Here is a 27,679-nt window from a genome sequence, read left to right as displayed (position 1 = left end):
TGAATTGTAATCATTTTAATATATTTTTATACCCAAGTATAATAAATGTTGTCAAATGATATAATTAAGAATATGTTCAAAGAAATTTTACATAAATACTGTTGAATAAATGTACTATTGTCACCATACCTAATACAGAAATAATACAAATTGACAATCAACACAACATAATAGTATAGTACTCATAGTTCAATAATTTCAAAGTATGTTTATCAATATTTCTTTTTATTTTCCATCTTCAGATTAATGATTTTAATATTTTGATAACTATATTTTCTATAGAAGCAGTCTTTAAAAATATTATTATAGGAAAATAATCCTTTGTCATTTATACCGCTAAGTATTCATTTAATGAATATAAAAAATAAAACTTGTACTAATCATATTGATAGATGATGTGAACAAAATCATTAAATTTAAATAAATATACAGAAAATAATAAATTATAACCCACGTTCTTAAATTACTTAAGCAAATATTATTTCTGGAAAATCCATTACTGGCAATGAGGGAAAGGAATCAATCTCTGGTTCTCCTAAAAAATAAAAAAATAATATACATAAAATAATCACCAATCAGTAACATTCACCGAGTGTAGTGTTTCACCTATTTTGGTAACTTCAAGTTTATATAAACTATTTAAGGTGTTTGGAGCATAGCACAATATAAGGAGCGATATTTAGGCTGTTTATATTACACGTGGATTTGAACTGTGTCATTGTATAAGTAGTAAATTAATATAAGTGTGAACATAAGTACATAAGTTCCTTATCGATCAGCGAGATAATAAATCGTCTACAATTCCAAAAAGTCTCACACATGAGGTCACCAAATTAAATGTATGATACAGTTAAAAGAGAAAGATTTATTTTGTTACTTTCCATGACCACATTAAAAAAGATCTGTATTCGATAGCCTTTTAATTGGTTATGTAGGAAAAATAATTTGTTTTAGAAGTATATATATATGTACAAAACAAAATACTTTCATGGTTTTTGAATAATATATACATTTTTTAAGCCTTATTGAATATAAAAATGTATTTCCTAGATAACCTAGAAAAAGGGACGGTGAATTCATACATATATTCAAAACAATAATCCAACATCAGGAAGCACGTATATTACTATACACTGTTCCATGAGAGAAGGAACTTGTTTCGTGATGAACTGATGGCATTTAACGACCAGGGGCACTATTTCCTTCACTCAAACATTCTGGATGGCAGCATTGTATAGCATTTCAACTACAAGCTATGTTTAGTTAGGGGAAATAGAGACCCATTTTTAACACAATACTAATATAATAATTAAAACTATATGTAAAATCTATTATCTTTACCAAAATTATCAAATTGATTTTTGATTTTATGGATCATTATTTTATGATAGTCTTCAAGAAACCAATCACTTGTGTCATTATTATTGCCACCAAAAAATTCACTCAACATTCCAATGTTACAAGTCATACTTGAAGGCAAGACATCTGTAAAATATAAAAGATAAGTAGTAAAAAAAAAATCTTATAAGTTATAATGTATAACAAGGGCATACCTGAGTACATTTTTGAGGGGATATTCAAATGTATTTAATATAGACACTAGACACTTATCATTTATATATTCAAAAATAAAAACTCTTGTTCCATTATATATTTAAATCACCATTATATTATATAGATACCTACAATATGTGCTCCAAAAGTTACAAGTAACTCTCAAAATTAAGTTTAGTTGATACTTTTTTTCAAAAACAAGTTGTTATTTTTTTTTAAATTTATTTTAACTGAACTTCACTCAAAATTGTTTTCATTGATTGGTTTAAAATGTATAAGATTATAATACAGATGAACTTAGTTGAACATAATTATCTTTTCTTATCAGACCTCATCTTGAGTTTGGAACAAGTCAAATCAGTTATTCTTCGCATATAAATCTCATTAAAAATGTTCAACATACAATTTTTAATTAGTATGTTAATATTATAATAATTAAGTAATCATAGGGAGTGGATCCTGGATGTAGCATTCATCCAAATAATGCTAACCTGTCATATTTATTACTTTTAACCTATAATCTTATTGTATCTAACTATACAAATTATATAATGTTATTGACTAGTAAAAATAAAAAATAAAATTTATTATGTTAAAAATGAATTAATATGCCCATTTTAAGACTCGTACAACTTGTAAATCTACCAACTGGGGTTCACATTTTGTGAGTTGAGAAGAAATATTGCACATATTATTAGGTTAATTTGTTACATAAAATTGAATCTCCAGATTTACTATCATTAATTAGTTTTAATATAAACAAACACTGTTTAAGAAATTTGAATTTGTTTCATGTTCCATTAATTTTTTAAGAACAAGTACGAGTAGTTAGTAGTAGTGACGCATTTTTCTTCACAAGAGCTCTATCATTAGCTTATCATATTAGGTCAGGGGCTGGCAACCTGCGACTCTCGAGCCTCATGTGGCTCTCCAGTTCCACAGGCAAACATTAATTATTTAATATTATAAAAATTGAATAAATTTTAATAAATTTAATTTTGTGTTTAAAGTTATTTATTTAATTATAAGCTAATACTATTACGTTGAAACTAACATTTTTAGTGGCTCTTTAAAACTGGAAAATGTTGTATATTGTAACTTTTGGCACGCAAAAGATTGCCGACCCCTGTATTAGGTACTTAACTACTTTCTGTCTTATAATATTTTCAAACAAAATGTATACCTATATTTATGGTTTTAGTTATTGTTAAATTATTATTTTTTGGGGTATTATAAATAGTAATATTTTTTTTTATTATTTTCCACTAACTCTATGTTTACTAGGTAATGGCCAATAGGTATTAGTATTATAGGTATATGATGATAAAAAGTCTAGTTTCTTTGGGAGACTCCATACCTACATTTTAATTATTGTTTGTTTTAAATCTTTAACTACTACCTACCTAATAGGTATTAATATCTGAAAAACCCACAATACATACCTACTATACATCCCTGTGTACCTCATTTAATTTACCATACCTAACTAAAAAAGTATTAAATTAATAATTACCATTTTCCTGTGTTCTACAATCAAAATGATTAAACTCTTCATTTGGATCGCTAGTGAAGTCTTGTAATGGCGATTTACATTTTATTTCTGTCTCAAAATGTTTCATGGGCAATACCTTTAATTGTTTAATACCTTTACCATCAGACTTTTTGGTTGACTGTACTGTGTTTGTCAACACTTGCAAAGCATTTTTTTTGCGATTTGTAACTAAACTATTCTCTAAAAAATATTAATAAAAAATAAAATAAACAAAATAAGTTATTTAAGTTTAATTCGTATTTAATTAATACTGTAATGTATAAACTTACTTATATTTTTTATTGGGTTTTCGTTGTTTATGGAAGCCAATTTACGAACACGATAAGTATTTGAAGACATGTTGTAAGTTTATATCAGCTGTATAACTGGCAACTGCAGAATTAAATAAAATATGAATAGTTTATTAATTATTGTGTGCCGTGGGGCAACGTGTTTCACGTAATTAAATAGTTGAAAGTTCGAAGTACTCGAAGAAGACGAAAGACGGAATGAACCACGAATGAAAATGAGGTATGGACTATTGTGGACTATGGACTATGGAACATCGAAGCGACAAAAATAAATTTGTGGGTTTTAACTTTAATAAGTTTTATTCAACGAAATAATACGCAGTCTACTAATAATAGAACAAAATCAACAGAAAATCCAATGGTCAATATACCTCGGAACTGAATACAATAAAGAAGTTCAGCCGTTTAGTGCACTACCACAATTCACAATATTGTATTATTTTAACGGACAAAATTGAAAATATGATTATGATATCAGTAAGTTATTAAGTCACGCGGGTATCACTGATAGCGTTTTCGATTTGACAAAATAGTGTGCACTGAAATTCCACTGGCACAGAGCTGCATGTGTTGCATGAAAATTGCATTAGTTTCTTATAAATTGAATACATTTATGTGTAATATTATGGAAAACGAAATATGTTGACATGGAAAGAAATACAATTCTTAATAGGGCCGCCGTATTTTGTTCCCCGTTATCGAGAAAAACGGTTCATATTTATAAAATGCACTCGTTAGTCGTTGCACTGACAAAATCGGCGGAGCAGAAAATGCGCACGAGAGTTGTCAGTGCAATTAAATCTAATACAAAACACCGCACCAGTTCACTGAATATTGGTCAAATCGAATACGTTTTTGCGCTCAGTGCGCACCGAGTGCAAAAAGTGCGTCAAATCGAAAACGCTATGAAGTTTGCGCTCGGACAACGAACTAAAAAAAAACGTAAATATCCGCCGATATTTGGTCACTGGGTAACCACCGTATAACCATTCTTATCATTTTCGGATAAGTGCTTATCATTCTTGGTGCCGTCCCCCGACCCCCGCCGACCTTGTCATTCCACTCCATAAAATTGTTCAATGATTATAATATCTTGTCTGTGTTTTAATCACGAACTAAGATATATAAGTATATAACTAAGGTATATCTTAGTTCATGATAGTAGTATTGTTGTAGTTTAGTACATGACAAAATAAATAGGTATGTCAGCAATATTACCAGTTTAGAAACAAATCGCGCACCCACCCTCCGCCCAGCCTTGTACTGTGACGTAAGCATTTCTCCGGTTCTCATTGGTCCACCGCCGTCACTGCCGCAATAGCCGCCGCTGCCGTAGACTCCACCACCACTCCACCGCTCGGCCATTTGGAGAAATGCTTACGTCATAGATATGCGTATCACGAGTAGCTGACATACCTATTTATTATGTCTATGGTTTAGTACAACTTATCTTATATCTATGCTAGTAAACAATTTACAGTAGTCAATTATGATTCATGACTATATAAACATGTCACATCTTATAACTATATTACAATAATACAATATTACAACTAGATTCTATAATTTTCTATTATACTATAGCATTGATTAAATATACTTATTACCTTATAAATTGTAATACTATAACTTAAACAATTCGGTTTCTTGACAGAGGTTTTTAATTTCTAAAATTAAAAGCGTTACGCTAGCCATCTAAATTAAATCAATTATATATAATTTACAATGTATTGATTTTTTCATGTTACAACAATCATTTATATTCATCAATTAGAATCTAAAATCTCAACTATTGAAGTGTTCAACCAAATTTTACAATTTGAATCTACATTTTAGAATGTCAAAAATTGTTATTAACTAAATTAAAAAATGGACAATTACAAAATGAAATATGAGGTAACTTGTTCTCCTATTTAATTGTTTAATTTATTTTATGGACGACAGTTTATATTAATATAGATTTTTGAATCTATACCTATTTATTTGTATAAGCCATATCTTCCACAGATACATTGTTTAGAATCCTGTTATTAAATCAAATTTGGATTCTTATTCTACCTTGTAGATCTAGATTTATATTTCTCTTAGTTTTTCAAATATTATTTTGCTGACCTTTATATTTATCAATACATTTTAATCATAAAATATTATAATTTTATAAAGGTACCTGGTGGTATTACCTCGATAATGCCAAGCATCCCAGCAGATTTATTAAGTTATATAAATTGTATAGAAAGTATGCCAGTTTATAAAGGTGAATCAACTCTGCCAAAAAGAGACGTTAACTTACTATCCTTGTATGCTGATAATAATGTAAAGTATATGCCTACTAATTTAATAGTAAGTATTTAGGCTATGTTAAGTTATTACTTGCAATTTTTTAAACATAAATAATAAATTATAATTAATCTACAGCCTGAAAGGGATCCCAAGACTGGTAAAATTGTTTGCTATGAAGAAGTTATTAATGATCCAGTTTTTCAATCTGATGGTAATTTAATACCTTGTCTAAAATCAATGAACAATCAATGTACTGTCAACCAACATGAAGATAACATGTTTCAATTTCAATTTGATCCTAGTATGTACCTCCTAAATTTATATATTCCAAAAATTATAATTGACATATACAGGCAAGTACACAAAAAAAAAAATCAGGTAGAGGGGTCTAAATTCATAGTCTAAATATATAAATAAATTATACAACTTAATTTTCGGAAGATGTTGATCCCCCCCCCTCATCACTCATATACGTGTCTGTACATATTATATTGCAATTATTTTAATATCTATTACACTGCTTTCTTAGATGATTTACCAGTAGCTCCAGGAATGTCAAACAAATTGAAAATAAACCAAAATGATCAAAATACATCTATGAACATTTGTACTATTGATACAACAGCAGAATATGAATGGACTGAAGATGTAGGAGGATTTTGGGATGATGAAGTACCAGAAATAATCAGCCAACCAGATACTACACCAGAACCAATTTCAATAGATGAAATTAATCACATCAAGGTTATTATTAGTATTCGGTATAAATTTGAATTAAAAAAAGGTTTAATCTTGATTGCTTTTTAATAGAAAGATGAAAACTTTGTTCTTAAAATTACTGGAAATGCAGAAAGAGCTCTAGTTAAATCAAAGTGGGTTGAAGAATTAGATATCTCAAAACCAATTGATAACTTTGACGAATTATTACCTGATCCTGCTTATAAATGGGAATTTGAATTAGATACATTTCAAAAACAAGTAAGTATTAATTAATAATTTAGTTTGAATTATGAATAAAAAATATTTTATTGTAAATTCTAAATTATATAATTATATAGTTATATAATTATATAATTATAAGATATATAATTCACCAGTGGTGTAGCCAGGGAGGTTTTGGCCTTGTTGTTTAACCCCTCTACCTTTCTTTTTGATATTTTTCTTCTAATAAATATATTATTTATGTTAATTACGAAAACTGTAAAAAAACTTGGTTTAATTTATACTTAATCTCCCTCCTCCATTTCATAATCCTGGCTACCCCACTGTAATACACTTTTACTTATGAATTCAATCTTCCCGTTCTATAATATTTTATTTTATAGGCAGTACTTAAATTGGAAGAAAAAAGTAGTGTATTTGTAGCAGCTCATACATCAGCAGGTAAAACTGTTATTGCAGAATATGCTATAGCACTTGCTAAAAAACATCAATTGAGGTAAATATTTTATCATGTACACTATCCTCATTATATTTATTCTTTTAAAATTACTACTAATATTACATTGATATTTACATCCTCTTAGAAATATATAAATAATACATTTTCAACTAATAATTTAGATGCATATATACATCTCCAATAAAAGCATTATCCAATCAAAAATTTCGAGATTTCAAAAAAAAATTTGGAGATGTTGGTCTTATTACAGGAGATTTTCAAGTGAAACCAGAAGCTCAATGTCTTATTGTTACAACAGAAATATTATGTTCAATGCTATATAGTGATTCAGATAAAATTAAAGAAACGGAGTTTGTGATTCTTGATGAAGTTCATTATGTAAATGATAGAGATGTAAGTAATCTAGAAAATATACTTGGTTATTTAATAATTATGCTGATTAATTAATAATATATATTTTATTTAATAGAGAGGTCACATTTGGGAACAAATTTTAATTATGCTACCCAAACGTGTGAAATTAGTTATGCTGAGTGCTACCGTCACTAATGTTATTGATTTTGCCAATTGGATCGGCCGTACTCGTGATTCTAAGATATATGTTGTATTTACTCTTTATCGACCAGTTCCTCTTGAACATTATCTTTATATTGGTTCAAATACATCTATGGAAATGAAAGACAATATGCATCTAATTAGAAAAGCAGACAGTGGGTTTCTCATTCAAGGGTAAGTATATTTTACATATTTATGTAAAAATATAAAAACTAAATTGCTTATTGAAATACATTTGTAGCTATCGTAAAGCTGCAGATTTATTAAAAAAAAATAAAGAAGTAAAAAAATATCAAGAATCCAAGAATTTCAAAGATCAAAAACCAAAATGGGTCAACTTTTTGAGATTTCTTGACAAAAATAACTTGTTTCCAGTAGTTGTTTTCATTTTGTCCAGAAAAAAATGTGATATGATGGCAGAATCTTTAAAAAACTCTGTTAATTTTTTATTAAATAATAAAGAATCACAAGCAAATGAGTATTTTTTTAATGATGCTATAAAAAAATTAAAACCTGAAGACAGAGCTTTACCTCAAGTAAATATTGTTTTTTCAGTTAATACTTTTGTTATAGAGCTTAGATAATAATTTCAACATTAAAAATTATATAATGTTTAGGTTGTTTTAATGAAAGAATTATTATGTCAAGGAATTGCAGTTCACCATAGTGGAATTTTACCAATACTAAAAGAAATAGTAGAAATGCAATTTCAAAAAAGTTTAGTTAAGGTAATTGAATAATCAAAAAAAATATATTTAATTTAATTTTTATTTCATATTGAATAAATTTACAGTGTCTATTTGCCACTGAAACATTTGCGATAGGTATTAATATGCCAGCCAGAACAGTGGTATTTGAAGCAATTAACAAATTTGATGGTATAGAAAAAAGAAATTTGGCACCGGCTGAGTACACTCAAATGGCAGGACGTGCAGGTCGTCGAGGTCATGATGATAGTGGTACAGTAATAATAATGGCAAATGATCAATTACCTAACGACAGAGAATTGACAAATATGATGCTAGGTTAGTTTTTAATCAAAACAATAGGTATATGAAAATATATTTAACCAATTTGAAAACATTGGATTTTTGTTTAGGTAAATCAGCTAAATTAGAATCTCAGTTTAAAGTCAGTTATTCTATTATATTGAATATGTTCAAAAAAAAAAATTCTGAAACTCTAGAAGAAATTTTAGGTAGTAGTTTCATTGAAGCTGCTAGAGCTAAAAAAAAAGATGAATATACTGAAGAATTAAATTCTTTAAAAATAATACATGGAAATGATAATTGGGAACCAACAGGAAAGCAAGATATAATTGTAAAAGAATTCTATCTTTGTGCCAAAGAATATTTAGACTGCAGAAATGAAGAATGGGTAATTTGAATAAAAAAATAATTTTAAAAAAGGTTAACTTGAAAAAAGTTATTTCTTCACTTTAACACCAATAGAAATATGTATGCTCAAATGAATACATTTTTAATAAAATAATAGGTTATTGTTTATAAAAAATATCTATAAATCGAAAGTTTATAAAATGTTTAATATTCTAGTATAAAAACTTCTTTTATTTTTAAAAAATTTTAAATCAATTTTTTATTCAAAATTTGAATAGTTTCTTATTTAAACAACACACCCTGGTATAAGTGACACCTATAATTATTAATATTTAGTTGTCATTTTTAATTTTTTATAACATACATATCTGTTTGTGCATAAAGAAAAATATAGATGTAATATTAAAGTTATAACTTCAGGATAAACTTTATGCTGCAAGTGGTAAAAGTTTCAGCGAAATTGGTAGATTTGTCATTATTACACACCGGCATTATATTGGAAATTTAGCAATTATATTATCAAGCAACCCAAAAAAAATTCCAAAAGAATTTCGGTAAATAAATATATTAACATTTTTATAACATTCAGTGATTCTTTATACACTCATTATCTCGAAAAGTATAAATATTTTTTACAATATTTTTTTTACATAATTTGAAGTAACACTTGGTACTTATTGGTTATCTTGACGACCTATTTTCTTTTATATCAGTGATCACAATTCTGTTATCATGATATCCAATTATTGGATTTTTTTTAGGCATTTGTAGAGAAACTAAATAATTTTTTTCAGTCAATTTTAAAGATAGTACCCTAAAGCATTCAGTAAAAAAAAAAAAAAAAAGTACAAAAAGATATATAACTAAGTTTTCAAATGAATATTAAATTAATATAATTAAATTGTTATAACACTTATAACTTTTAAATATTTAAATTTAAAGTTCTGATGAATAGAATTGAGTGGCATAGGATAGCTACTCCGCAAAATGTTGTTTCATCTGAATACTACATTCTTATAGCTACTTATTTAAAACCCAATTTTTATACTTCAAAAATCTAAGAAACATATTTTCTTTAGAACAAAAATTAGAAAAAATTCTTGCATTATAAAAAAATAATATATATATATATAATAACTTAAAACTAGTAGAAAATATAATTTTTTTTCGATCAAGTTTTTAATGACCAGATTTTGTAAAAAAAAAGTTCAAAAATGTTTATACATTTAAAGGTGATGAATTTATGAATGAATGAATCACTTGATACTCTATATATATTTAGTGTAATAACTTTTTTTCTAGAGTATTAGTGTTGGGCAATGATAAGGTAAATAATGAAGAATCAGACAATAAAATGGATTCTTGGTATAAATTTATTTACTTATCTAAAAAAAGGAGATTACTAGATAAATCATTAGATGTAATTTCTAATAATGCTCATACCATTTTAACTATATCTTCAAATTCAATATTTGCTATTACTAAATTTTCTGGTAATTTTGATATTGACTCAATTATAAAAAATTGGGAAATGAGACAAAATGAACGTTTTAGGTATGTAAAATAAAGGATATTTTTCATAAATGTATCAATTCCATGTTAATTGATAGTATTAATTATTACAAGTCATATTTATAATTTATCGTAATCAAGAATTTTAACATTATTTAGAGATGCAGCTATTTCTACACACTGCCTGAGAGCTATTACAATGCTATCAGAAAAAACATTACTTTTAAATCGAGCAGAAAATGACGATTCTGTGCTAAGCTTGTTAGATCTAGGAATTGATAATTTTGAATTACACCGAACTATGTTACATATGCATGCTTTGGAAAATCGAGTGTACAGTATTGAATTGTCTGACATTATTGCATTTGAAGATGTCGTAAGTGTGTTTTTTATACTTATGTTATTTCCATTGGAATTATTTTTGTTAATAATAGTTTTAACTAACAATCATTTATACATTTAAATATGATTTACATATTATATGAATGGATATACATTATACAGACAGTTTAGATAAATAAGAAATTTGAAATAATTAGAATTAGGTCACTATAATTATACCATTCCAGCATGCACTTTATTACTAAACTTTCTTAACCTTTTCATTGCTACACTATAATCTAATTATTTAAGTTAAAATAATACAAGCCAAGGTTTCCTTAAGTTGTATGGTTACCGGCAAATGATGATATTATAAATACAGGAACATAATAGTACGTCTACAACAGTGAACAATGTAAATGTCTGGATGTAATAGTATGTGTGGAGCAGTAAAAAGGTTAAGATAATGTCAGCAGCACACCATTTGTTTTCTTTCGGACCCACGCATACCAGATTTGCATTTAGCAGTACCAAATTTGTGTTGTTAATTTAAGTAATAGAATTAACCAATTATCAAACTTAAGAACATTATCTATGTTTTTATGTTGGCTTTTGTTATGATATTAAAATTTTTATGCAAGTTATGATCACGTAAAATATTACAATTTATAAATACCCAAATATTGTAAAACAAAGCCAACCTACTTACACAGTTTATGTATCTTTAAGTTTGATGATACTCTAACACCAAAGATCACAACAACACTAAGTTGGTTTTTCTGAACACAAATTTGATACGTTAGCTTGTAATAAATATAAATTTTAGTTCTCAAAATTATATGAATATCAAACAAGAATAGAAAGAATAGCAGAATTACAACACCAAGTATCAAACAAAGCATTACAGTTATATAATGAATATATCAGTAAAGTTGAAATTCTCAAAGAATTAAAATATATAAATCCAAGGAATGAAATAAGTTAGTAATCATTAATTAACAATTATCATTAATAGATATAGAAATGTATAGTACTTAAACTTTGTTAATTTCAGCTACCCAAAAAGGAAATGTAGCTGCAACTATGGGATCACATGAACTTTTAGTCACTGAACTACTATTATGTAATATGTTTGAAGAAATGAAACCAGAAGAAATTGCTGCTGTTCTTTCGTGTTTAGTTTGTGAATCTAAGTCAAATATTGATTTGGAACAAATTAAAGAACAAAATTTGATAAATGTATATATTAATGACATAATAAATATTCTATAATGCTTAAACATTAAACTATTATTTTTATTTTTAGGGAATGAATTTAATAAAACAAAAACATGATTACATTCAGATGGTCGAATCAAATTATTTAAGCAACTATGAACGTGTTAATCTCAACTTTAATTTAGTAAAAGTGCTGTATTTATGGGCTCAAGAAAAGGTAACCAAACTAAATAAATGGTAACATTCAACGAGTTTAAAATTTTATTTTTGCTTTTTCTTAGCCTTTTTCTGAAATAATGGAAATAACAGATATTCAAGAAGGGATTATAGTCAGATGCATAGTTCAATTGAATGAAATTTTGACTGTTATTAAAAATGCAGCAAAAATGATTGGTACTAACAAAATAAGTGAAAAAATGCAAGAAGTACTAGACAAAATCAAAAGAAATATTGTATTCACTCCATCTTTATACATGGAATGATTTTTAAAAAAAAATTTAACAATCTACTATAAATATTATGATATTATTCAAGTTGACAATAAACATAAATTCTAAAATTAATAGTTGTAAGTTTTTGATTTGTTCAAAGAGAAATTAACTCATAACTTTTCTCTCAATTGTTTAGAGGATGTCAGCCAGGCACAGCTTCGGAGACTTACCTAGGGGAGAAGCCATTTTTTTTTTAACTATCATTAAATTTTTCGTGTTTTGTCGTAATGTCGTTATGCTATATGCCACATCAATATTGATACATCAATATATACGTAAACCGTCTATCGACAAAATAATATTTAATATGTTACAAATTTCAATGTTATGACTTATGATTATTGACCAATAATGGTATTTTCCACAAATTGCTAATTAGTACATGGTCTAGGGTCGGGCGATACGTTTCTACATGATACACATAACATATTAATATCATAATATGTTTTTTTTTTTTTCAGGTAAATTAAAATTGTTAGATATAGGTATCTAATTCAATAATCTTAAATAATAATTTAATGTTCGCAAGGAGAAATATCAAATATAATATGTATAAGAAATTAAACATTTTTGAAAGCCTGGGGGGGGGGTATGGCCCCAGTGGCCCCTCCCTTAGAGCCGTGCCTGATGTCAGCGCACTATTTGTTTTCTCTCTCCGGCCTACACGCAATATAGACAAAACGCATTAACACAGAATCATTTTTTTCTATGTATTTATGTAATCTTAGAGTAAAATCATCCATTACAAAAAATGTATAGAATAATATTTTGAGGGAAATACATCGATTTTTTATTTTAATGTTATTTGACTTTGTTTTCGACATTCAAAATAAACAAAAACATTTTGTAAATTTAAATTATGTTTAAATTGTTTTGAAATAATATTTAGACATATCGTAATATCATTCCCTCAAAAATATTATCCTTTCTTTTTTACAATGGGTAATTTTACTCTAAGATTACTTAAAAACTTACTCAAAATTATTCTGCGTGAATGCGTTTTGTCTATGTTGCGCGTTGGCCAGAGAGAGAAAACAAATAGTGCGCTGACATCAAGCGCGGCTCCATGGGAGGGGCCACTGGGGCCATGCCCCCCCAGGCTTTCAAAAATGTTTAATTTCTTATACATATTATATTTGATAGGTACCGTGATTTTCTGTTTTTATCTAAAACACATACGACATAGGATTTTAGACTGGTTCTTTTCAAACATATAATATAACATACCAATTGATCTAATGAAGCGATAAAAATTCTATAAACATAATATTTGAATTTGTCTACAAGTCTACTCGAAATCGACTTCCCCACATTTTTGATTTTTTGATTTTAACTTCTCCATAAATTAAAATACGACCATTTTTTAATATTCTTTTTTGATATGACATTTTTAGGAATTTAGGGGATAATATCAAACATGAGAAAGTCGATTTCAAGTAGAGTCTACTTAGTAAACTATTGACAACAAATTCAAATTTGTTTAATGTTTTCATTCTTATCACTTCAATAAATCAATAGCAATGTTTGGCAAAAAACACGTCTAAAATACAATGTCGCGCGTGTGTTAGACAAAAATAGAAAATCACGGTATCGAATCCCATTAAAGAAAAATAAAAACAAAATGCTCTAAAAACTTCAAAAAATACCTTAAAAATCATTTAAATAATCTAAAAACCTAAAAAAAAAATGCAAATTATAATTAGTTATAATATATTTGTACCTATGTTATTGAAACACATTCTAAGCTTAGAAAAGCCAGTCCTAATAAAATAAAATGTTCTAAACATGTTTCGCTTATGGAGTATTAACCACGATCTATAGAGGAGGATCCTTTTATACTTTATAATAGGTACTTCAGCGCGGAAGTGCAGATTGCGGACCCGCTTACCGCCGGAACCAATGATGAATGAACCATACAATGGTATATAATTGTCGATTAAACCATTTGGTCATTAGTCATTTAAGTAATTTCTTGGCTAAATAACTTTTATAGGTCTTTATTTTATACACATACCTAGTTATTTAGCCATGAGTAATTTAAGTCAATTTAGTCATTCCATATTTCAAATTTTAATGGTTTGAAATTGTAAATTGTAAATCGCAAGTCGCAAAACATAACAACAATAAAAATATCCCTGACCGTGATTGGCATCTTCTTTGAGACAACAGACTGCGTCCTACAATGATAATACAATCACCCTCGACAACCGTCTTTGTCTCGGTAAATGCGCAAAACTGGCAAAACTGTAAATTTCAGTCTGCAGTAAGTTGGTGCATTTAAATAACATTTTAATATAGCAGCTGCTCAGAGTTCTACTACCCACGACAGTCTTATCTATTACCGTGCTTCTACCACAGAATAAATGAAATCAATTATATATTCGTAATCACTAATCAGTGTTCAGTGAAATCGACAACGTTTCAGTTGTTAGCTTACGGTGTTCGCTGTGACACTGCTTATTACTTACTCGTTTCTCGTTGTGTTTCCACCAGTGTCTCAACTCTCGGTCGATCTTTGCGAACCAGACTACAGAGTTATGAAAATTATGAAAAGCCATGCATCGATGGTCTACACGCATCATAGGAACTTAATGGTGAGTTTGTGCATTTTCCTTCGAATTTTGTTTGTCGACGCACCCGAACTTGCCGTCTTTCTGCGTATTGGCCTTATTCCACACCGTATATCAAGGCCAAAGAACAATAATAATAATAATAATATTGTATCGCATCCAAATCCCATGTAATTATTACGAACAACTAGTACTTAAGTACTTAGTCAGTACGCAATGTTTCATTATTATTATTATTATTATTATTATTATTATTCAATTGAGTACCTACCTCTACCTATTAAACAGATCCTTTTAATAATGTTTTGGTAAGTTTTTTTATTTTTTTTTCTCAGTCAAATTGTGTCATAGCCAAAGCGTATTCTTAACCAGAATCATATATCCAGCAACGGCGTTCAATAACCAGCACATACGTCTTCTAGTCAATCAATTCCTACCATCAACATGAGTTCAGCTGATCGTTCAATATCATCTGGGTTTCCGATACGTCAATGGATGAAATCTAAAATAAACGATCGGTTAGTTTGTTTATGTAGTAATAATGTAATATTAATTTAATATTCGCTATCAGGAAATACTTAAATAATAAAGTAAATTATAAAGTAGGTATATTTTTTGTTGCAATTTAATAGGTACCTAAATAAACTAAAAATTTAAAAGGACCATTATATAAATGAACAATGATGGTAGTGCACAATGTGTGTGATCTACTATAGATACCTATATATATACCCTGTTCCAAGAGAGAAGACACCAGATTTATGTAGCAAAACCGGATTTGTCTGTGGCCGCCTGGTGTCTTCTCTTTTGGAACAGGGTATATTTATGGGTAGAATACGATTGCGTACGCTGCTTATCGGTGGTACCTTTTTCATAACACGATTCCATACGTTATTTTTGTGCAACGTTGTCACGCCGAAAGTCACATATAGACGAAACTAGAAATATCAAATGATTATCATGATTTGTGAAATAAAAGTCCGCTGTCCGCTGTACATTTTATTAGTTGACCTGTGCTATACCTACTAATAAAAATGAAAAATTTGGATGATTTGGTAATATTGTTACGATCGTTTTTATTTTATAAATTATTTTATTGACCAGACATTGTGTCAACTTTAAACAAGTAAATAGTGTACTGTGTACCTATATTAAAACCAATCAATTTTCTAACTAGAATACTATTAATGACAGTAACCTGGATATTCTGTTTTAAAATAACTGCATTCCTTTGTTTATCTTTAAATACCTATACTTATATTAAACAAGATATAATATTATGATGCAAGGTATTTTCACATTGTCACTAATTGTATAAGTTTGGTTTAATATTTTAATTGCAATAGTTTGGATGATAATAATGATACCTTTTATATTTAATTTAGTAAAGATGTTCCTATAACATTTAGTAAGTTGTTTTGAATATAAAGCATTCTGTTCTTACAATTGTTTTTCTAGGGTTTATGGTTATAAAATTGTAAATTGTTGTTTAGGTATGTATACCTATAATAGGTAGGTATACATATTATTACAATTAATCTATGTATTATAATTTAATAAATAATAATACTTTTTATTAGTGTAGGTTACCACTATACCCTATAGACTGTGGTGTTTTGTGACTTGAAACTGTAGAACTACAGTGAACTGTATTTTCACAACGTTTTCGCCATACACTCCGTCGGCAAAAACTTGCGGAGAATAGAGAATAATTAAGTGGGTATAAAGATTGATACACTTAATGAATTTAGATTGAAACAATTGGGTTATAAGTTACAACAAAAAAAGAAATACAAAATATATTACAATAAAAACGTAAAAAGTATAAACATTAACTTCATAAATCATACGAGTACTTAATAAGAAAAAAAAAAATGTTATTTATTTTTATTTTATAAAAATAGGTACAATAGTACCAAGATAACTTGTCTGATAATAATGGAAGGTCCAAAGAATTAATTGTGATTTGGCTTTATCTATTAGTTAACATTTGATATTTTTATTATATCAATATTAAATTATTATATAATATACCAAATATCAAACATGAGCAATCATTAATATTGAACAAATTATGTTATATTATTTAAAAATTAAATTTTTTATGTTATAAATTATTAGTAAGTAATAATTAATACCTATAATACAAACATTTGTTCTATAAAAAATCATAAGATATATTGAATAAAATAATGTCTCTATTTTTATCGAAACAAAAAAATATATTATACTTTATATAAAACTTAGTAATATAAATTATAAAAAAAAAATGAATATAAACTATCAAATTCTTAATATTTAATCCTTAGGAATTACATTTTAAAACATTTAACCAACTATAAGTACTAGGTACAAGCATTAATAATATACTAATAAGTATTATTAAATTTTGTTTACTTATCTAATTCTCTGAATTTTATATTGTAAAAAATTATATTATGCAACAATAATTAAATTCCATCCTTAGATAACTCTGTAGACGTCACATTACATGTTTATAATAATAATAACAATAACAGTACCTACTTAATATGTTTTTAACTTTTACCATCTGATAATACTTTATTTTCGTGTTCACCATACATTGATTCAAGCTGTTGAAAATTATGCTATTCAAGTATAATATGTATTCTTTATATTCAGCTACCCAATAGTGGCGCACACAGCGGTCATAACCGTCCGCCTAAAATACTCTTGATATTATTTGTTCAAACATTAATAAATATATTGTGACTCATTTAAATGCTTTGTTGAGGAATTCCAATATTTTTAACATTTTCCTTTGTCAAACCTTGTCTTGGTTTTATGTTCACAAGCACATAATATTATACTTTACTATTACTAACTTTACAGACTATAATCCAACATTTTATACATACATAATGAACTTCAGATTTAATGATGCGAGAGGTTATTGTTGAGACTGTTATTAAAGTTATGGACATCAGAGATTTCTACTCTTTTCAGCGGTGTTGCATTCTTACACAGATGGTTAATTTGTGGGGGGATTTCTGTTGTTAATATGAATAGAGTAGATAGGTATAGTACCTAAGTATACTTGTTATAAAAACTAGTGCTATAACTTATAATGTTAATATTAACATTGATTAAATATACATGTAGGTACCTAAGTGTATTAATTATATTAATAACGAATAATGCTAAAAAAACATTTTATCTGCCAAAAAAATTGTACCATGATTAATGATAGTAATATCTATGTTATCGGAAATGTTGACAATTCCTAATAGCGGAAGGAAATGATATCATTGCCTAGTACAGTGGTCTTCAACCGGTGAGTCTCAACCCATTTTTGGATTGTGTAAGCTTTAAAATTGGGTCGCGATACGTCTTATTTTTTAAATAAAAAATAAGTTTAATAGATGAAATAAATAAAAATGCAGTTTATATAATCTATATTCTATAATATAATGGATATCAAATCACAGTATATTCAGTTATAATAGGTATTACTATACAATATAGGCATTAAGCAATTTTAGCTTTGTTTATGTTTTTCTACAAAGTTTACGTGGGTTGTGAAAAATGTGGGTCTAAAAAAGTGGGTCGTGAGTCCAAAAAGTTTGAAGACCTTTGGCCTAGTATATATTATCATTTCCTAACGATATCAGGCAAAGCTGCCATATATGTTTTTAGATATTTTAATTTAATCTGTCTAATTTAAATATTACTTTCATCAAACATAATTATTAATTACCCTGCTATTACCCTAATAAATAATCTATAATCAATAAAAAAAATCAAGTGTTGTCAACTTTTTTTTTTATCACTTTAATTTGTGTTGTTTAAACTTTTTTACATTTTTACTCATTTTTGTTTTCACATGCCAAACTTCCGTGACATTTAGAATTGCAAATTCTAGATGCAGATATACAAACATATCTTCCACATCCCGTTCACACATTCTATAGACCCCTGACTCTGATTATGTTTTGGTTTTCCATTCACTATTTTAACATCACCCCACATAGTATATAATTCATTAATTACACTATTAACAAATTCTCTCCTATTATCGGAATGTAGAATTGCTGGCGCTCCAAAAGTTGCATAAATGTCCTTTAAGTTATATGTTATTTCTTCTGCTCATTTAGTTTTTGGTGGTTTTAATATAAAAATTTTGTCAAATGATCCGCTGATAATAACTATGCGATAGCCATGAGATTTTCCAATCAACCATTTTATCGATATCAGTCATTTCCCCACCTGATGTTTTTAGAACACTGACACTATTGACTAGTGGCAGTATAATGGTTTTTAGCATGTTGCGAGCAGTTATAATTCCAAAAGTTACATTTTAAAGTTGGTCCCACATGATCTGCAGCATCATAATCACCGGTTTCCGGTCACTTTGTACGGTTAACCATTGAAAGTGCGAAACTTTTATATACTTACTACTTACCATTTATATTTACAATATATACCTTATGTATATAATAGTATAAAGCAATGCGTGATAACATTGCCTAATAAACTACTGAAATTATGATAATTCCTATGCAATGATATCATTCCCTTCCGCTGTTAGAAATTGTTAACATTTCCGGTAACATATATACACATTTTTACTATTCAGTGTTACTGAAATTTGTCAATTAATAGAATGAGAATCAAATATAACTTATTGAAATAAAATATAAAACAACTAATGGATTTACTCTATTCAGAACAAGAATGCCAACTTTCTTTGCGCATGTATAATGAGTCCGCCCCAACAGTTGGACCCCTCGAGCAGTTCCAGGTGCTCCAGGTAGATTATTGGTTGTCGATTGTCAGAAACCGATGTTAGTTGTTGTTTTCAATGTCCACCATCGCGAAAATGGGAGGGGCTGCGCCGGCGAGTAGGCATTCTGGCATTCTTATTCTGAATTGAGTATTGTTGGTACAGTTTTCAATAGAATTCAATCAAAATTAATTCTATACATTATTTCTGTTTTAGGTAAATATAGTATATTTTGTGTATATATATAATTTAAATTGGTTGAAGTATGTTGGCCAATGATATATTTTAGATTATGAGCGGAGCGAGGAAGCTAGTGGTTTTACAATGGTGTTTATTATTTTTATTTTCATCCTGTACACAGAATTTCTACCAGAAAGAGTGCTTTAATTTCAACATATAGTACCTTATCTTTTAGCAAATTGGATTAAGATAATACTTAAGATGATACTTCATTTTTTGATTTTTTTCAATAATTATTTAATGCCACGAGATAGACCACCGACAAATTACAAAAAACTGCTAAAAATAGGATTTTAATTTCTAATGCGTAAGTTTAACAACTTAGGTACAGGCGATCATGAATAATAACAATATAAAGTATCTAAACTAGACAAACCGTCTCTGCACAGAATCGATTTTCTTATACAATGATATTATATCATTTAATTCAAGTTTAATACAATCGATTATATATTGACCCACTCGTAATCTACTGTATAGCAGAGCGATATGCACTTACCAGCTTTTTATCAATATCATTTTTATTTTTTGCCTAATAAACTGAAATATTTACATTATACAAATGTATACAATTACAAAGAAAATATTAATTAGTAGTTAACTAACTAATTAAATTATAAGTATTGAATTATGTGGCATTATATTATATTTATTATCGGTGGTAAACAATATTTCACTATAGTGCACATACATAGCCATACTCTTTTTTAAATTGATGCTTTACCAACAACTAAAAACTAAACTATGTATATTTTTGTACTTTTTGTATAGTGCATGTTACGTATATATTTTCCATACCTAGTTATTAGTGCCTAACCATTATTTTATTTATTAATATAATATATTTTAGTTTAAGACTTACTTATACCCAAATCACCAAATTAACGCCGGTCTCTTGCGCATCCAAATGAATGTGATCCGCAGTCTTGAGATCTTAATTCTCCTACCATGGACAGGTATCTTTACATGTATACACTATACAACGGCAATGCTGAGCATTCTAGAGACGACGTTTGACAGGCGGTACTTGCACTTGTAAAGTTATGTGAATAGGCGCAATAGACGGATTTTCGGTGCCGCCAACTTGCATTCTATTGACCATTTGAGTATAGCATATATTGATTTTCTACTATTAATGAATCATAGGAACACAGCGGCACTATGTGTGCAAAATATATTAATATATAACTAATCATTGACCATACTCTTTTCAAAATGTTTAGATACTTTTGCAATAATCTGTAGTTTGTAGCGAGGTGTTATTTTGTTATTTAACATTGATCCACTGATGGGTAACATTTTCACATTCATGGTAGACAAATATAAAAGATTATGTCAAGTGTTAAGATACAATAAATATATATATTTTTTCCTTTTTTTTCATTATCATAAAGCTTTCCGGCTCCTTGAATTAGTTTTTAATATTAAATTATATACATCTAATATCTACTAAATAACCATATTTAACTTTATAATGAAGTGTGAATGCACAATGCGTGACACAAAATTGAAAATACTTAAGCCTTTAATAACTAATTACAATAGCACATGTATGTGCATAAGAATACATGATCGACATAAAATTCTATGTTACGAAAAATATAATTTTTCAAGTAGTTATTCGTGACTGATTATTAAAATTAATTTTATTTACAATCTCTTCAGATTTTATTAATTTTTAAGTGAGTTATTGAGTAGACTACTTGATGTAATTACATTTAACTGATAATTTGTTTTATATAAATTTATATTTATAACTTAAATGTTTCATTTAGATATGACCTAGACCAACCATCATTTTCTCCAGAAGAAACAGATGACAGCTTTTTTTTGGTTCGTTATTTAAAACCAGACACAGTAAATCAAAAACGCAGTGATAACACTAAAAATAAATCAACTGAAGAAAATTTAGCAGAAAAAACAGTTCAAAATTTAAAAAATATGCCTCCAGCATTAATTGTTACGGAAACACCAGAATTTAAGGGACATACACTTGCTTGTCAACGCTTCATTACAAATACTTGTGCTGGTAAGTTATTATGTTTATTTTTTAAGGTAAAATACAGTGGATTCCGCTTAATGTAGACACTTTGGGACCAAACACATTTGCCCACATAAGGCGGTTGGCTATATAAACCGAAATAACCTTGTTAGTATACATTGGAGTTGGGACCAGACCATTTTCCCCATATTAACCGGTGCCCACATTATGTGGAATCCACTGTATTGAAGATTTTATTAATTATTATCAACAATTTTAAAGAATTGCATATGGGTTATAAAGTTAGTGCCCTAGCCATTTTGATTTACAATCAAGGCTATATATAGAAATTTTACAAAAAAAAAGAGGGCCTAAAAAGATTTTTTAGTTTCAGCTTAAATATATAATAATATATTAATGTATGTCTATGTTATAACATTTTTCTAATTAACTGTGTTCAAAAAAAAAATTCCATGATTAATGCTTTATGGGGAGTCTCATCCGGATCCATTAAAATATAACATTATCACTTATGCCCTTCAATACAATATATTTAAATTGAAAATATAGTTTTAAATTATCAGTAGGTTATATTTTCATATGTATTTTTACTATATAACTAAACCCAAAGAATTACTAACATTAATTATAATTATCAGATAATTTTAACCAAACTAATGATTTCTTTTATATTTGATGCAGTAAAGAGGGGGTAGAGCTATACAATATTGGGGGAATAGTATAGGTTACCAACTCTAGGAAATGCTTTTGGAATGTTTCTAGTTATAACAAAGTAACTAAAGGGAGAAAATAAGTCTAAATGTAATGTGTTTGAAAATATTTAAATTTAAAGATGAATAGTTTTACAATTACTCATTGATTAGTCCATTAGCAGTCAAACCATTATCAAGGTCAATATAATGAATACATAATTTTTTGATGAAATGTATTGTTGGTATTATGCAATTAAATATTATCTAATCTAATGTTAGTTGTTAATAGGGCCCAGATTTAAATGCTCTAAAAAATGGCTAAAAATGTATTTACTGCAATAATGCCCTTCAAAATTGACATATAAAATTAATTTTTTAATGCGATATTTTATTTGTTACACCTACCTAATTTAAAATAATTTACTTACATTAATTAGAAAAAAAAACCGATATTCGATGAAAACTCGATTAGAAGTTCTGAGTATTTATAAATTATAATCACAAATTGTACTAATGGATACATGTTTCTCCCTCTATATATACCTAAACGTGTAAATAGTTTGAAGTAGAATTATTGGACCAAAAGGATATTGTCTCCCTCTCCTAGAAGAATCAAATCTGCTACTAAAGTCGTATGATATACAAATATGCATTAAAACTCAAAATTACAAAAAATGCAAAATAAAAGTTCAACCATTGAAGTATCTGTTTTATGAAAAAAATTATGTACTTGGAAAGCATTGTCTAGGATCACCCTAAAAAAGATGCATTGTATTAAAATTCAGGACCTAGTTATTAGGTAGGTATTAGGTTAATATAAAATTAAAGAATTTTTTTAATTTAAAATCAATGTTAATAGTCATTTAAATTCAAAAATTGATACCTAATCATTAGTTTACTCCTTTACCCATAAATTATTAAGATATTACTTGGGATATTTTTAACAGTATCCTGAATGACCATCAGAATTTCATATACTGTAGCATCATTTGGTTACTGCCAGTCTCTTTATTGTTAACTGTATATCCCTGCACCGTCCCTTTTTAAAAGGTAAGAATGTAGAAGACTTAAAATAATATTCAAACAAACTTCAGGTCAGAAAAACACTTTTATTCGGGTGTTAAACAAACATACTTATCCTGTACTATGACTGTCGCTTCTCAGTTCTCGCGTACAATTGTCAAACCTATGGTACCCCCGAATCACTCAATGACATGATTGCCCGTGCACATGCAGCGGTGTTATATGGCAAAATATTAGTGTCACCTCAGCAAATATTATTTCGCTAGCCTGACTCATCTTAATAATTAATTGTTAAAAGATATTCCCACCTATATTACCTACATATATATTAAATAATATTATATTGACAATATATAACACGTGTTAGTCATTAAATACAGTTCAAAAAAATGTGTACACTTAACTACTATTTGATTGTTATAATTGGAATAAGTTTGTTTTTAGTTGATTTTTTTATGGAACATTCTATTCAACAATATCTAAAACAAACATTGCCTTATCTTATTATTTGTGTTATTAAATGGGTTTTTTTTATGAAATTAATCTTATTAACAACATTATAGGAGTTTATTACATATTTTGAAACCAAACATTTAACAAGGTATTTTTTATTGTAAAAACTAATATTATTTACATTAGTAAAGCATAAAGGACGGATAGTAATGCACTAAGGCCTAGCTTTAGATATTATATAATAACAATTATTGTGCAAGATTTTTTTGAGAAAAAACTCGTACACATTTATATTATATAATTATTTAAACATGAAATTGAGCATGATTGATAGAATGATACTTTTGAGCTCTGGTCAAAAACGAAAAAAAAAATAAGGGAAAACGGGAATTTTTACGCAAAATCAGTTTTTGACGAAATCGATTTTGGTTTATGGTGTAACTCTAAAACAAATGACTGTAGAAACATGACATTTTCACTGGTTGTTTATATTAGTATTTTCTATACACGATAAAATTTTCAAAATATTTTTATTTGTTTTGAAGTGTTAATGGACATTTTCAGTTTCCAATTTTTTCTATGAATGTCAATGAAATTTTATTCGTTTAAAAAAAAAGTTTGAAAATGTAATACAAAATTCCTGATATATTGCGTTACAATATCATTTGAAAAATATTAAAAATATCTAGTCATAATTTTTGATAAGCATTTAAAATTAAAAAATGATTTTGTAGATAAAAATTTATAAAATATTCAATTTTTATAGCATGATGTATGTATGCATAAAATGATTCAAAGAAAAAGCCGGTTGTTAGGTTTATACGCCTTCTTTTTTTAACAATACAATGAATATTTAGAATTTGAATTATCTCTTTGGCTCTGTTTAATGAAGTAGGTATGCGAAAAACTAATAAATCCGCATTATTCCACTGTTTTAAATCAATTAAGTCTTGTTGGACTGGTTATACCTACTTCTAACTCAACCTATATTATGGACGGTGGATTTCTTTTGCATCGGGTTGTATGGCATCAGGGTTAAACTTTTAATTGTATATTTAATAAATATATTCAATATTCAAAAAATCATTTTGGGTCTAATATCTACTATATATAATTTTCTATTTGAAACTTTTTTGTACAACCAGTTTAAAGCGAAATACTAACGCAAAGGCTGTTTGTTTTTAGTGAAAAAAAAATTTCTTTATAAGTATGTACTAGGTTTTATAGCTTAAAAACAATAACTCTTACAGGTCTGTGTAAGATAAGTAGTCGAAATAATGATTGGATTTTCAACTTCGGTATCTTGTTCGATGGGAAAGTGAATATTGTTGATGCATGAGGAGGTCAAAATTTAAAATTTCCAATAGTTTTCAAAAGCGCTAAGGAAAACAACATAAAAATTAAGGAAAAACGGGAAATTTTCCGCAAAATCGGTTTTCCACAAAATTGATTAGGGTTTTTGGTGTATCTCTAAAAAAAATGAACGTATATATACATTAAATTTTCACAGGTCGTTTATAGCATTTTCTATACACGATAACATTTTCAAAATATCTTGATTTGTTTTGAACTATATTATTACTTTTTTTTTCTATAAATATCAAAAAAATTTTATTTGTTGGTTAAAAAAGCTTGAAAATTTAATAGAAGGCTCCTAGTATATTGTTTCAAAGGCAGATGAAAAAAATTAAAAATCCATTGACACAATTTTTTTTATAAGCATTTAAAGTTCAAATATTGACAAAATATGGAAAAATCACGAAAATTTGCAAATTATTTTGAGTTAGAAATTCATAAAACATTTTATTTTTAAATCTAAGATTTGTAAATGTAATACAAGATTCCTCATAAATTTTTCTACCTTAAGCAAAAAAAAAAATGTCTAGAAGAAAGTCAAATTAAATTTTTAAGGGCGTTTGAAATTCATATTTTTACATTTGATATTCACTCAATTTCTCATGTAACGGTTTTATTATTTTGTTGTAATTAAAAAACGAATGACTGTAGATACTTGAAAATTTCACTGAATGTTTATATTAGCATTTTGTATACACCATATACAATTTTGAAAATAATTTGATCTTTGATCTATATTCAAAAATCTTTGATCTTTTTACGGAACATTTTAAATTTAAATTTTTTTAGTTTTTTTTTCTATAAATAAAAATAAAATGTTATTGGTTGGGTCAAAAAGCGTGAAAATTTAATACAAGGCTTCTGATATATTGTTACAATAGCAATTGAAAAATATTAAAATTACATGGGCGCACATGCATTTAAAGTTCGAATTAAGACAAAATTTATCAAATTAAAAATTTATAAAATGTTCGACTTTTATAGCTTAAGATTGAAAATCTAAAACAATGTTCCACGTAAATAGTTCCCATTAACAGTTATTTCTTTTTTTCTCGTATACCTTTTCAGCGCCACCCTTTTTTCGTTTTTCACCAGCTTCACACATCATTTAAATTGCACAGTTCAATTGATTTTTTACACTAAACACACGTTTGTAAATATTGTAACTGACTCGGTAACTCGTTTATGTAAAAAAGTTCAAAATCAAAATACACATAAATAATGATAAAATAAGGTTATCAATATTATCACGCAACTAACTGAATTCTACCATACAATATAAAAAATAAATAATGAAATACCAATACCACAGATTTCTAAATAATACATTAGCATGAATTGTAGGGAAAATAGTGTTAATACCAAAATTCCTTCTATGAATTGCAATAGTTTAAGATATTAAAAATAATACCTTCGTAGGTATTTGATTTTCTTAATATATTTTATGCTTAAATTATAAAAATATAATTTGTTTTTGTAAATATATTATAATAATTATACCGGCCCTGCCGGCCCTCACAAGAACTGGCCCATCGGGAAGTTTCCCGATTTCCCGATAGGCCAATCCGCCCCTGGATAAACCTATAAACTTGTTATTATATATGTATAAATTAATTATTAAATTTCAAATATTATATAATATATTATATTATTTTATATTATTATACTATATTATTTTTACATGGTCTACCTGGGCGAAATTTTCCTTTTACATATGTATGGTCGAAATATAAAAGTAAATCTTCAGCTCCAACTGGGACAATATTTTTTAAGTATGACAAAACCGTCTTCAACAAACTCTAGTGGGAGAAATGCTAACCCGTCTATCATACAACAGAATATATTGAACTCGTCATCATTGCGATACCGATTTTCAAGACCGAGACTTTTTTTCCGGATACGTTTTTCCCCGCGACTTTTTTTCCGTTCCCCTTTAATAATAAATGAATCGATTCGACGCATTAAGAGGACGTCGCACCCGCATGTGTTGTCTCCGTCTTACACACGTACGTTATAGCAATTTTTTGTTTGCTAGTTTCAATAGGGATACTGTCATTTTTGATTTTAGAGTGAATTGACCTATCATC

At 27.6% G+C, this 27,679-nt stretch overlaps 3 protein-coding genes across 6 annotated transcripts in view; 2 read left to right on the top strand and 1 right to left on the bottom strand.

Annotated features, from left to right (window-relative positions):
• On the bottom strand, positions 1 to 15,115 carry LOC100166862. 4 transcript variants are annotated; one of them, XM_016800686.2, is made up of 5 exons: positions 14,981 to 15,115; positions 3,376 to 3,478; positions 3,068 to 3,286; positions 1,342 to 1,485; positions 1 to 535 (listed from the first exon to the last, which is right to left on the bottom strand). In XM_016800686.2, exons 2-5 carry the CDS (start codon positions 3,443 to 3,445, stop codon positions 468 to 470), a joined length of 501 nt encoding a protein of 166 aa, XP_016656175.1. In that variant the 5' UTR covers positions 3,446 to 3,478; positions 14,981 to 15,115; the 3' UTR covers positions 1 to 467. The 4 variants fall into 4 exon arrangements, with proteins under 4 accessions (XP_016656175.1, XP_029343993.1, XP_008178358.1 ...); XM_029488133.1 differs by having other exon boundaries at positions 3,376 to 3,471; positions 14,981 to 15,095; XM_008180136.3 differs by lacking the exon at positions 14,981 to 15,115 and adding an exon at positions 3,768 to 4,355.
• LOC100162773 (helicase SKI2W) lies at positions 4,592 to 12,584 on the top strand. Its single transcript, XM_001947983.5, has 19 exons — positions 4,592 to 5,292; positions 5,560 to 5,736; positions 5,812 to 5,977; positions 6,206 to 6,420; positions 6,487 to 6,654; positions 7,002 to 7,114; positions 7,240 to 7,471; positions 7,548 to 7,807; positions 7,875 to 8,169; positions 8,251 to 8,361; positions 8,427 to 8,658; positions 8,733 to 9,010; positions 9,391 to 9,524; positions 10,273 to 10,524; positions 10,642 to 10,858; positions 11,630 to 11,783; positions 11,858 to 12,042; positions 12,110 to 12,238; positions 12,303 to 12,584. Exons 1-19 carry the CDS (start codon positions 5,266 to 5,268, stop codon positions 12,501 to 12,503), a joined length of 3,546 nt encoding a protein of 1,181 aa, XP_001948018.4. The 5' UTR covers positions 4,592 to 5,265; the 3' UTR covers positions 12,504 to 12,584.
• The window catches only part of LOC100302321 (uncharacterized protein), a 16,699-nt gene continuing 3,787 nt past the window's right edge, over positions 14,768 to 27,679 (top strand). The window contains 3 exon segments of the mRNA NM_001162434.1: positions 14,768 to 15,106; positions 15,418 to 15,600; positions 21,842 to 22,095. Of these exon segments, the coding sequence (NP_001155906.1) occupies positions 15,527 to 15,600; positions 21,842 to 22,095 (328 nt within the window). The 5' untranslated portion in view covers positions 14,768 to 15,106; positions 15,418 to 15,526.

Source organism: Acyrthosiphon pisum, chromosome A1 (genome assembly GCF_005508785.2).
Source record: "Acyrthosiphon pisum isolate AL4f chromosome A1, pea_aphid_22Mar2018_4r6ur, whole genome shotgun sequence".
NCBI lineage: Eukaryota > Metazoa > Arthropoda > Insecta > Hemiptera > Aphididae > Acyrthosiphon > Acyrthosiphon pisum.
Note: the sequence above shows the minus strand (reverse complement) of the source record. Positions and strands in the feature narration are given on the sequence as shown.

Excerpts from the sequence above, each read along its gene's own strand:
- LOC100166862 (XM_016800686.2), bottom strand. The coding sequence starts at position 3,445 with ATGTCTTCAAATACTTATCGTGTTCGTAAATTGGCTTCCATAAACAAC. Across the intron at positions 3,287-3,375 it reads AAACCCAATAAAAAATATAA|AGAATAGTTTAGTTACAAAT; the intron begins GTAAGTTTATAC and ends AATATTTTTTAG. Across the intron at positions 1,486-3,067 it reads TTGTAGAACACAGGAAAATG|ATGTCTTGCCTTCAAGTATG; the intron begins GTAATTATTAAT and ends TATATTTTACAG.
- LOC100162773 (XM_001947983.5), top strand. The coding sequence starts at position 5,266 with ATGGACAATTACAAAATGAAATATGAG. Across the intron at positions 6,421-6,486 it reads ATGAAATTAATCACATCAAG|AAAGATGAAAACTTTGTTCT; the intron begins GTTATTATTAGT and ends GCTTTTTAATAG. Across the intron at positions 10,859-11,629 it reads TTATTGCATTTGAAGATGTC|TTCTCAAAATTATATGAATA; the intron begins GTAAGTGTGTTT and ends TATAAATTTTAG.